This window comes from Fukomys damarensis, unplaced genomic scaffold, assembly GCF_012274545.1.
Source record: "Fukomys damarensis isolate Sample0158 unplaced genomic scaffold, DMR_v1.0_HiC HiC_scaffold_37, whole genome shotgun sequence".
In the NCBI taxonomy this organism is placed as follows: domain Eukaryota; kingdom Metazoa; phylum Chordata; class Mammalia; order Rodentia; family Bathyergidae; genus Fukomys; species Fukomys damarensis.
In genome coordinates, this window is record NW_022900949.1 from 42,122,707 (window position 1) to 42,135,226 (window position 12,520).

The 12,520-nt window shown below is 54.4% G+C and overlaps 1 protein-coding gene across 1 annotated transcript in view; it reads left to right on the forward strand.

The window, feature by feature from the left end:
• The first annotated feature begins 6 nt into the window (after window positions 1-6).
• Window positions 7-12,520, forward strand: part of Gnai2 (G protein subunit alpha i2) — a 19,953-nt gene continuing 7,439 nt past the window's right edge. Inside the window, exon 1 of the mRNA XM_010615501.2 lies at window positions 7-124. Within this exon, the coding sequence (XP_010613803.1) occupies window positions 7-124 (118 nt within the window). The remainder of the gene's footprint in view (window positions 125-12,520) is intronic.

Below are 12,520 nucleotides of genomic sequence, written 5' to 3' on the forward strand. Positions count from 1 at the left end.
GGCAGGATGGGGTGCACCGTGAGCGCCGAGGACAAGGCGGCGGCCGAGCGCTCCAAGATGATAGACAAGAACCTGCGGGAGGACGGCGAGAAGGCGGCGCGGGAGGTGAAGTTGCTTCTGTTAGGTGAGGCCGAGACCGGATCTGGGACCCCAGATTCCTGGCCAAGTCCCTAGACTTAGACTTTGACCTCCCGGATAAGAGCTTCAAATTTCCAGGCTAAGTCTGGACTCCACCCCTGGGCTGGAGCCCCCCACCCCCAGCAGCCTGGCCAGAACCCTCAAATAAGAGTGGAAAATTTGGGTTGGTCTAGATCTCGGATCTTAGGCCAGATTCTAGCGCAGACCTTCAACTCATCCTAGACCCCAAACCCAAGCAGTGGTGTCCGAACACCAGCTGCCCAGACCCTGCCTGGTCGCCCACCCTTTCTAGCCAGCTTCACAGAACCTCAGAGCCTCTGCCTGTCCTTCCATCCTTTCCTAGATTACCCAGACCTCAGCACCCTGTTTGGTCCATACTCCCCGGCTCCATCTTTTCCCCCACGCGCTCCCCCTCCTCCTCTCAGGCAGGAGCACCGCCTGGGCCTCTCTCTAGCCCCCTGTCCGCTCCCTCCTCCTCTGGGCCCTATCCCTAGTCCTGAACCTGTGTGCTCCACCTGTGTGCTCTGACCCCAAGGGACCTCTCAAGTGAGAAACTGCTCTTGAGCTCTGACCAGCTGGAACTCCTCAGAGCCCCAACTCCTGACCACCACATCTCTGCGGACATCACTCCCCAGTCCCTCTCTGCTCCTCCCTTAAGTCCTCTCTACACACTCTGGCCTTTCCCAGATCCCATCATCCTTCCTGCACCAGGTGGGCCAGGCTAGGAGGAGGGGAAGAGGAGCTAGAGAGGACCTGGGCCGGGCTAGGGTACCCTGAAGCTCCACTGGTTGCCCTGGGAGAGGGGGTGAGGCCTTAAGCTTCTCTGAGAATGTATTTCTCAGTTTTTATTTTATTTTATTTTACTATTTTTGTTCTGGGGATCGAACTCGGGTCCTTACACTTGTGAGGCAGGCGGGGGAACCACTGAGCTAAATCCACGGCCCTGTATTTCTCAGTTTTGAAGGCTGGTTAGGGGACAGTCTGGGAAGTAAAGAGGAATGTGGAGGAGTTGGGGTTGTAGGCCCTTCCAAGGCCAGGGAAGATGGTGGCTGCTAGAGGGGTGGGGGGAAGTGGAAGTGGTGAGACAGCCGACATATTGCTGTCCCTGTGGGCAGGCTCAGGAGATCTGCTGTGGATGCTGAGTTTCCCGTTCCTCTTCTGGACTAAAAGGCCTGGATGTGGCCTTTGAGGGTGGGTGGGCCTGTTGGATCTGAAAGCCCTGTGAGAGAGCAGTGGGCACGGAATGGGGCTGGGGTTGGGCCAGCATACCTTGGAGCATCCAGGCTGGTCTTCTGCAAAGACAGAGGGCCCGGTTCTTTTCCCCCACCCAGCTCCCAACTGGGAACTGGAAGAGTTCCCTGTGGAGCCGTGATCTGGGGGCTCCCAGGGTTGGAGGAAGATAGGGGGCCGGCCGCAGCTTTGTAGACTAGATAGTATGTGAGTGGGGGTGTGGCCTCTCAGCTCCCAAGTTGCCTTAGGGCCTCCAGGCTGCGAAAAGTGGGGCTGTTTTTACTGGGCCTGGGGCTGAGGAACAGCATTTATGTCCATCATGGGCCCATCTGTTGACTGTCCCGGCAGACCTGGCCTCAGGGGCACAGCCCCGGAGGTTTCAAAATGGCATCCGCTTCTCTGCTGCCGCGGGGAGGAAGAGAAGGGGCGGGAAGGGGCGGCGGCCCAACCTCCTGGGCTGCTTTGCGTTGGGCGCTTGCCTCTTCCTGTCTCTGCTGTGAGTGCGGCAGGCAGTGAGTGGGTGTGGACGCAACAGAATGCCCGTTGCTGCTGAGCCTGGGGAGGGCACTTCCGGGACCGCTGTCTCCCAGTGCCCAGGACAGAGCCTTTTGCCAGCCCCTCCCCAGGCTGACATAGTTATTGTGAAGGCTGAAGAGATGTAGGACAGACCCAGGGACATGGCTCCTGGACTTCCTGTGCCCTGACACCAGAAGTTTCCACATCTGGACAGGCCTGCTCCTTGGAACCCAGCTCAGGTTTTGGGCTAGTCCAGGGGGGACCTCGGAGCCCCTCCCAGGGGTTCCCTGGGAGGTAGAAGCTACGGGTGCAGGGTGTGGCTTGGCACTTGTAGCCAACCTCATGTCCTGCCCCTCTGGCTTTTGCTTCCTTTGTGAAATAGGCTTCCTGGTTTGGTCTAGAGGATTGTTGGAGTTTAAGGATGGGGCAGATCAGGAGCCTCAAGGAGCTTCTTGCTGGGGATGTAGGGTGGAGCTAAGACCTTGTAGAGGATGTGCTGCAGGGGCTGAGAGACCAAACTCTGCCTGAAATTGAGGACTCAGTCCTCAGGTGCCAGTCTACCATGGCTGCCTGTGGAGGAGTCCTGGCTTGAGCCATCCTTTCCCCCATTCAGGAATAAGGTGGTGATCAGAGTCCAGCTGTGGCAGGTTGAGTTCTGGGCGCCTGTCCCATGTAGCGGGAAACTCTGTCCAGGCAACGGGACCGAGGCTGGGCAAGTGCCAACCTTCTCTCAGCCAGAACCACGCCTGCTGCCCTGCCTCCACACTGACTCCCTCCCCTTCCTTGTAGCCCTGCCTGTTAGCAGGCAGTCACTGTCACCAGGGCAGAGGCAGATGTGATATACACTGGCAAGAGAGTTTTTCCTGGCACCTTGGTGAGGAGAGCAGAGGAGCTGATACCAGTTCCACTCCAGGCTTCCCCTCCACCTGCCTACCCAGTTCACCTTGACTGATGAGCCAGTTCTAGGTGGAATTTGGGGTTTTGGTGGCCAGCTTCACAATGAAGAGAAGGACAGTGCCACTGTTGGCACCAGGAAGGCTTCAGAGTGTAGATGCAGCAGTTCTGTCTTTCCTTGGCACTTTGCCTTTACTGTCCCATACCTGATTGATTATTCTGTAATGCTGGGCTCAGGAAAGCTTCCCCCAGAATCCTTCCTTGACCTCCAGAGTCCATCTCTGGCTCTGAGTACCACTGCTTCCCTCATCAGAGCATGATATTGGCTGGCTGCTCTCCCCTCAGGGGCAAGGCTGTGTCCTTTTCATTCCTGTACCCAGTATGCAGCATGGCCCCTTTTGGGGTGCTTCTCATTTGTGTAATGAATGAGGGATGCATTTGACAAACTTGGTTTGGGGGATGGGTAGGCAGAGGTCACAGTTGGCATACTGTTGGCAGGTGGCCAGGTCTTCTTGTAGGTCAGTGACCACGATGGGGAAAGCAGGCACTTGAGAAAAAGGTTCTTCAGGTTTCTTCCTGTGCCCTGTCATAGGCTGTGGGTTGGTGAAAGAGATAGCCTCTACCCATTCCCTGCAGAACTCTTGCTGCCCAGCCTGCAACTGTACCAGGGCACAGCACACAGGAGGGACTCAGCTCTTGGTGAGGGAAGGTGGCCTTGTATTCTTCCCCACAAACCTGTTTTTGAACTGCCTTGAGGCTGCTGTCTGAACAGTCCAGTAGCTCCAGAACAGCTTGAGAGCCATGGGGCTGAGACCTGAGCCATGCCACTGGCACTCTGGGCCTGCCAGCACATTGATGTGCAAAGCAAGGGCTCAAGTCAGTTTACCAAATGAAAAGGAAGGGAATTGTGTGACATTGTCCTGTCTGTGTGTCTCTACCAAAGGGTTGGCTTACTGTAAGGTGCATATTAAGTGTGCATGGAAACAATGAAGCTGTTGAACACATCCATGAACGCAGCATGATCCCCGGGGAGAGGGATAATATAATCCTGGGCTGCCACTTGAGCCTGGTCTAGCTGCAGATGAATAGGAGGGCTAGCTTGGGATCCTGGCTGGTTGAAGGGTAGGGAGATTCTAGGGTATTTATTTGGGAAGGTTACTTCCGGAGGGGTTCTCTGGTGGCCTTGAAAATTGGCACCACTGAGGACCCAGGTACTGACTCATAAAGGGGATTCCCAAGATCTTGGTGGATGTTTCTGGCTTGGGGAGAAGGCCCACCTTGCTGGCCTGAGTTTGAATACTGGCTTCACCCGGGATGCCAGCTGGGAAAACTGCTTCAGATAAACCTCTGGCATCCACAGCTTGGGGATCTAAGTGCCTGTCTGCAACCAGGGGTGTTGTAGGGTCAGTCCCTAACCCTGGAGAGGGGAAAGTGAATGAGAGGCTGGCTGCTGGGTCTTGCAGAGTTGAGCAAGAGTGGGGAGACCAAGATGTGAAAGTGGTACCAGGTAGAGTGACAGACCGTCCTGGTATCTCAGACTCATCCTCCAAGGGGGCCTAGGGTTGGGGTGTGGCAGAGCCTGGGCGCCAGGAGGGTGGTACCCAAGCCCACCTCCAGCACTGAGATTTTCTCCCCCTGCCCTCTACTCCAGTCTGGAGCTCATTAGCACTTGAATGGGGGGTGGGGCATCTTGGTCCTTGGAGTCTCTTCCCACCCCTCCCCCAGGCTAGGCGAGTCTTTGTCTGCAGGAGCGGTGGGGACTCAGCTCCCACGCTAGGGAGGGGTGGGGGTCGGAGCCCCATCTGACTCTGCCTGCGCCTCGTCCAGTCCCACTAGGCTCAGCTCCTGCCCATTACCCAGTGTTGGCACAGCCGACATGCAAAGTTGTGCCTGAGGGAGACTGGACATTAGGACCTTCAGGAAATTACCTGAGCTGGGACACTAGGTGGATCAGGGAGCACAGCTGGGGACACCTCTGTCAGGCCAGAGTGGAACCCTGGATAGAGAGCCACACAGGTGGGGAGGACAGAGGGGAACAGGTTACCACTGTGGCTGGGGTGGAAGTCAAACCAATTGAGGGGCAAAGGCTACCATGCTAGAGACCCTGAAGTCACCAATTACATTTGCATTGGAGTCTTGGCTGCCAGATTGGGGCTGAGCATGGCCATGGACCTTTTTGGGCCTTTATCCTGTTGTGAGTTGTCTATGAACTGAGAGGCAGGATTACATGTATTTGCCTACCGAGTGGCTGCAAGTAGATGGTAGTGCTGGGATGGGGTGTGATCTGGTTCCAGGGAGGTCCCTAGGCCTACAGCATTGTGTTTGGGTCGGGGCTGGCACTTGGGACCACAGGTACACACAGTGGTCTCATATAGCTCGCCCATGATCTCAATCCTTGTCTGTGTCTCTCTCAGATTTTTTTTTTTTTTTTTGTACTGGGGATCGAACTCGGGATGTTGCACTTGAGAGGCAGGCTGTGGAACCACTGAGCTAAATCCCCGACCCACTCAGATTCTTTCTAAAAGCCACATGTTCACCTGGCAGAAACAGGATAGGGGAAGCCCTGTCTGCCCCAAATGCCTCCTGACCCCACCCCAGCTGAGTGCTGCCTCTTCAGCTCCTTTTTGTGCTGCGGCGGAGGCAGGACCTGGCCTAGGGGATAGGGCACAGGCCAGCTACCATTTTCATCATCCAACTCCTTGGGATATTCCCAACCTGGGAGTTCAGGGAGGAAGGGGGAAGGAGTCAACAGGTTGTGGCCAGGTCTAAGAATGCTCTGAAGGGTACCCTGGGGAGGGCAAAGGATTGGGCTCTTTGACTGTAGCCCTGGTACTTGATGCCCTGAACTATAGGTGCAGGGTGGGGCTTCCTCTGCTTACCTCCACCCATTCCCTCTAACCTGGAGCTCTTGTTTTTACTAAACCCCTGCCCCACCCTCTGCTGCCTTTCTTGAGACTGAGGCAATTTGTGGGGTTTGGGAGGAATAATTCCCTGAAATAAGCAAGCATTTGGGCAAGGCCTTTAGTTTGGCCCCGAAGGCAGTGCCTGGCCAGTTTGAGTGAAAGTGTAAGGTAAGATCCTCTTAAGTCTTGTTGCGAGAAGGTGTCCATAAGACCAGGAGGATGCTGGGACCTCAAGGCTGCTATAGCCACGAGGTGTGTGGAAGGGATCTTGATGGCAGTACCTGCTATGCCCAGGCAGACAGAGGGGCAGTGAGGTCTGCATGGTAGGGCCTCTCCAGGAAGTGGTGTCCACATCAGAGGAAAAAGAGGAAGCAGCTGGGGTAGGAGGAGCCTAAAAGAGGAAGAAGCCAGAGGGTTACTTGCTGCTAGTCTGGAGGTTTGAATCCTGGGCTGCCTTCCTGGTGGTCACTGGATTGGGGCCAGTCCAAATGGATCTGTCCTCGTCCTGTTCCACCAACTTCTGGCCAGGGATCCCAGAGAAGGTAGCGCCTCTGAGAAGAATTCCAAGTGCTTCCTTTGGCTATAGGAAGTGTTGACTGGGAGAGGGACATCAGTGGCAGGAGTGGGGGAAGTGCTAGCAGGAAGGCAGAAGGCTGCTCTTAGATTCCTGAGTGGCCATTGCCCTCCAGAGCCGGAAGGCCAGTCACAGGCTGAATGAATGCCTGGAAATGGAGCAGGAGCCCCAGCATTAGCTCACTCTGGGTTTCCCCTGCCTGGGATGGACTGAGGGGCCTTTGGGCCAGCCTAAGGATGCCCCTCTGTAGCACCCGCAGAGCCCAAAGTGCCTCCACCAGGCTTCGGTTTTCCTGTTTTATAACAGTGGCTTCCTTTGATTGATCCTTGACTATTGTATGGTGTTGGGTTCTTCATAGTCTCATTTCACTCCATGAGGCTGAGCCTAGCATTACACTCATTTCACTGATGGGGAAACTGAGGCTCGGGGACATTATGCAGCTTGTCTGGTAAGTGGAGATGCCAGGATATGACTCAGGTAATACCTGAACACCTGCCCCAGCCACTGTGGCCCCTTGGGAATCTGTGCCTAGCTAGCAGGAACTGGTCAGTCAAGATGATGGACAGCTAGTGGGGTAGATGCCTGTGTGTTCTTTCTGTGCCTCAGGGGACCTCAATTTCTCCTTCAACCCAGGAGATGGGACACAAAACTCTATGAATCTGCTGCTCAAAACCAGAAATCTGTCCAGTATTCATGGGGTACTTCATCCTGGGGTGCAGCTGCCTGTTTTTTACTTCTCATCTTTATACCTGCCCCATGTCTCTTCTCAGAGGTATTCATGTCATAGTCAGCAACTTAGCACTTCGCTCGTAGCCACCTTTTTTTGTTCAAGACAGGGTTGTGCTAGGGCCGGGGGTCTAGCTCAATGGCACTACAACTGCCTTGCAAGCACAAGGTCCTGAGTTCGATCCCCGGTACTGAAAATAAAATTTAAAAAAGACAGGGTTGTGCTAGAGTTCAGGCTGGCTTTGAACTCACTATGTAGCCCAGGCTGGCCTAAAACTTGCAGTGATCCTCTTGCCTCAGCCTTCCCAGTGCTGGATTACAGGTATATACCATCGTACTTGGCTGCCTCCATACTCGTCTCTCTTCCCCCCATATGCTTCCAACGAGACCAGGCCTGAGGAAGGCTGAGAGTCTGCCAGAGTCTGAGTGGGGCCTTGGGACAGAAAGATGGCCAGATGAGTGGAGTGCCTATAGGCTCCTGCCTTGAGCATAGATAGGCTCAAGTCCTGGACCTGTATGGTGTTTATGGTACTGTGTGTCAGCTGAATGTGGCCACAGTGTGGGCTGGGGCCCTCAGGATAGCTGGTGAGGCCAAGTCCTCTGCTTCTTGGCCTCTGACTCTGAGTATTGTAGCTGGTGGGAACTTGTCCCTCCTCTTTGAAGGATCCCAGGGGTTTTGCTCTGTGGGTTCAGGCCAGATCCCAGTGGCCTGAGGGGCCTGAAAAGGTCTGGGAGAGTCAGAGGAGAAGCTTCCATTCCTGTCTGGGCCAGGAGAATCTACAGAAAGCAGAAACCAAACATCCTCCTGGTCATCCAAGCCTGGGTTCCACAGGGTCCAGTTCCTCGATCTCAGACTGTCCTCTTCCTCTTCTGTAGTGCTGGGACCTAGGATAGCATGGTTCTTAGCACAGGCCACAGCCCCTAACATGGTTTGGGGGATGTGTGACCTAAAGAAAGCTGCTAAGGCAGGACTTGGGCTTGATGCGCTCATGTGTCACACTCCAGTGTCACAGGGGACCCTGAGGCCAAGGCTCTAGGCACTTCACCTAGGGCCTACCACAGTGACTTAGAGGAGAGGTGGCAGTCACTCAGGTGCCTTGAGAACATCAAAGGGATTCCTTAAGTGAAGAAGCTTCCCGGAATAGGCATGTAGGGAGCAGCCTGGCTCGTGGTGTGGCCCAGGGCTTGGCCAACTTCTACTCATAGCCTCCCTTTACTTCCCCCAGGCTGGCCTTCTGCAGCCTGGCCCTGGACAGCAGGACTCCAGGCTTCAATTTCCTCTGCACAGAGATCTGAGTGGACAGGAGTAAGGCAGGTCTGGTTGTTGGTATTTCCATGGTGGCATTGTGAGCCCTGGGAAGCTGCTGGAGCCAGCCCAGTGGCATAGACTAGAGGAGGGAGGTGTCCTGTTTGTTGATGTTTTGGGGGCATCAGGTGGAAAGCCAGGCCACATCCTAGGACCCCCTCCCACCATTCCTCCCCGACAGAGTAGGACAGTGCTGAGCCTCCTTGGAGTGAATGAGGGGGCCAATGAGCGGCACCTGGAGGAAGAAATAGCTGCCAGGGGCGGGGTTTGAAGGGCCTTTGTCTGGCTAGGCCCTCTCCTCTTCCTCCATCCTGTCTCCATTGTTCCAATGTGCAGTCGCTGGCTGGGGGCTTCCCAAGGAGGAGGTGGTGGGTGAGGGTCCAGGCGCCTCCCCCAGGCACCCCTAGGCAGGGAGGCTGCCTTTCTGGAACAAAGCACTTCTCAGCTCTGCCCAGACTCCACCTCCTGCACTTTGTTTCTGGCTGATGGGCTCCCCCTGGTGGTGACCAAGCCTGCCACCCTGGGACAGTGGTGGTTGCTGCTAGGACCTGAAGACTGCAGGCTGGGGCTGTAGATGGGGCATCCTCTAGAGGTGAGAGTGGGAGGTGGTTCTGGTTGCCTTTGGGGTGGGCTTCCCAAGGCCCACCCCCTTCTGTTCCACTGTGCTCCCATGGGGTTTGTGCCAGTGTAGGCACGCCTGGTGCTGTGGGTTATAGCTGGACTACTGCCCAAGTCTACACTGTGGTCCCTGCCTCTGGTTCTTATGAAAATCTGTGCCCTGGAGCTGCCACGTCAACTGGCTTCTCTCCCCAGCCCATGTGTCCCAGGGCACCCGCTGGCCACGGCGCTGTCTTCAGGGAGGCTTTTACCCAGCGTGCTTAGTGTGGTGTTGATGAGCAGGATTGGTGGCTGCTGGGCAGGAAGGAGGCTGAGCTATGTGGGAGAGCCGTGTGTGGAAAGGAAGTGACGAACTCAAAGCAAAGCCAGAAGCCAGTGGTGGAGTGAGTGGTTCTTACTCTTGTCCTAGGTTACACTAAGTCCCAGCAGGGAATCCCTCTGCTCTGATACTACTGTTCATTGTTCTTTACCCTCTTTGTCCAAAAACCTTTAGAAGTTCCCTTACAAATAAGGTATCACCAGCAGTCAGTTCTGTTACAGTGCCCAGCACTCTGTGGTCATCATGAAGTGCAGGGAATGAAAGGCATGGGGAAATCTGTATTCTTTCGTAGGGTGGGAAAATAATGATGATTTTTATCTAAATGCTTACCATGTGTCAGACACTGTGAGAACTTTGCGCTCCATCCTAACCTCTTTCCTAGGAAGAGATAATAGGTTGTGCTTTTCCACAAATGAAGGACCAGAAAAGGGGCAGTAAGTAAGCAGAAGTTCATGGAGATCTCAGGAAAGATCAGGGTGGACAGTAGGGCTGTGGCAGGTTTGGACCTCCCTCTGGGAGAGGGTCTGAAGATGAGAGGTGGGCTGGCTGGCTGAAGATTGGCAGCTTCTGCAGAGGGGAAACAGACTAGAGAGGACATCCATGTGTCACCTCTTCCCAGCCAGTCAAATTCTAATGTAGGAAGTAGAGGTCCAAGATAGACAGGTAGAAGTGACCTGGATGCTGGAGAGCCCAGGAGCAGCATCAAGTGGCTGGGCCTATGGGCCTACCTCCTACTCCAAGGCTCTGCTGGCCTTGTTCAAGCAGATGGGGTGGTACTGTCTCCCTTCCCCCATCTGTCTTCCTCCTCCTTCGGGGCTCAGTGCCTCACAGTAGAAGCACATGTTCTGATGCAGAGAGCCACTGTTTCCTAGCACATTGCTGCGATTATTGTGTTCCTGCTGTGGGCCCAGCAGCTGCACCACAGGGCAAGGGCTAGTGGGAAGAGGTATGGCCCAGTGGGAATGTCATAGCCACCCCAGGGAACCTCTGTAGGCCCCTCTGCTCTCACTCAGCTGGGGCTGGAGCACCTGATGGGGCCCTCTTCAGCAGGAGGGGCTGACTCCTGCACCTTCTTTTGGCTGAGCTCCCTTGCTTAGCATCTTCGCAGCAATCTGGAGTCGGCTGGGAAGGCCCGGGGATGGTGAGGGAGCTGGGTATCCAGAACCAGTCGGGTGCAGGCAAACTCTGGGCTTGATGCCAATATATCTGGTAGGAGAGATCATTGGGCCCCAGTGGAAAAGAGGCCCAGCCTGGGGAGTGAAGAGTGAGACTGCTGTCCCACAGCTACTGAGGCACCTAGGCTGTGGACACCTGAGAGCCAGGATCTTTGCTCTTTCCCTTGCTGCTGTGGCCCTACTCACGCTGCTCCTGGCCCCTTCTCTGCTATAGCTGCTGGGGCAGTGCTCCTGACTCTGTCTCAGGTATTCCCCTGTCCTGCCTAGCCACCAGCGCCATGCCCCCGTCCTGCCTCTCCCTACTTCCCACCTGAGTTACAGTTGCTACAAAGACAAAGGGACTGTCCTGAGTCCAGAGATAGAAGTTCCATGACCTTGTTTTGTCCACCTGTCAAAGGGCAGAGAATGTCCTTCCAACTCTTGGAGTTTTAGAGGCCTTAGATAGGTAAACTGAGCTTGAAAGGGGCAGGGAAGTGGGAACTCAAAACAAGCTGGAGCAGGGAGCAAGTGTCCTGACTCACACAGCTTGCTCAGGTACTATCAAGGGTATCTATGTCTTTGCTAGGAAAATCAGACGCAAGGCAAGTTTGTGCAGTCATTCCCATCACTGAGCAAAGCCACTAGGGACCTACACCACCTTCAAAGAGAGTGATCAAAGGGCCACTCTCTCTGCCCTCAGTGGCCAGAGAGAAAAACTGATGCCTCCAGAGACAAAAGATTAGATCCCAGGCCCCCTGTACCCTATGAATTCATATCCTTGGCCTCTTTTCTTCCGGGAGGGCCCCAGTCCTGGCAGACTGACTCCTGATCCTTCTTCTGCTCCAGAATGTACCTTCTTTCTCCTGCTCCATTGGGCAAGTAGGAAGAAGAGCCAAGTGGCCATTGCCAGCCTTTCTGCCCTGGTACATAGAGGCCCTCTACATCCTCACAGCTATGATGTACAGAGGATCCTGGCTGCTTTGACAGGCACAGCCCATACCCAGGGAATATGCTGCATTTGGTTGTTCAGTTTCCTGTGTTAGAGCCTTGGAATCACTACCCCAGCCTGACCAGACTCTGCAGTACCCCAGTACACCACCATCCTGGGAATCGTGCCTGTAATAGTCAGAAGCCTAGTGACTGCAGGCCTTTGGTAGCATTTTTTGTTTTGTTTGGTTTGGTTTTTTGAGACAGGGTCTCACTATGTAGTCTAAACTGACCTGGAACTATGTAGCCCATGCTGGTCTCGAACTCACAGTGATCCTCCTGCCTCAGCCTCCCGAGCGCTGGGATTACAGGCGTGCGCCACCACGCCGGGCAACATTTGTTTGTTTTTGAGACAGGGACTCACTATGTAGGCCTTGTGCAGGTAGGGTTGCTATGAATTTGGCCAGGGCATGTAGGGTGTGAACCCAGTGATCAGTGCAGCTATGTCTAGAGGACCGTGGCTCACCTGCTGTGTGAGGCAGTTAGTACAGCTCTAGAAGGGGCTGAATGTACAGCAAGGTGGGCTACCTGCAGAGAGGGCTGTGACTGTCATCTCAATCTCTGTCTCTATTTGCTAAGGGGTAGGAGTGAGGATAGCACCTACCTCTCAGGGTTGCTGTGAAGATCCAAGTCCCTTACAAATGTCTTAACATCACCTGGCACATAGTGGGCACTCCTCACAGCTTTGATGGCTTGTTTGCTGAAGGTATTGTTACTAGCGTTGTGTTGGTTTATATGTTTAGACCCTTTTCCTTGGAAGTAAACTTGACTAGTCCCAGGGACACCTGTGATGGTGGTTCCAGAGCCCCAGGCAACCTCTCTACAGACTCTACTACATACCCCCTGAGGAGCTGCTCACAGGGACAGACCTCTGTCAGTGTTTGGTAGAATTGGGACGCTGAGTGGCATGTGGGACAGGTGTGCCGAGCAAAGGAAGAAGCATGAGCAAAGGCCCAGAGGTGACAGGAGGCCATGCCATCAAGATCTGGCTCTGTATGTTTGAGAAGGAACTCATAAATCTAGAAATACCTTTTGTTTTTGTTTTAATTTAGCTGATGGGTATTGAACAGGGCTTATATGTGCTAGACAGGCTATATACTACTGAACTATAGCCCTACCACCCTTTCCTTTTTTTTTTTTTTTTTTTTTTTTTTT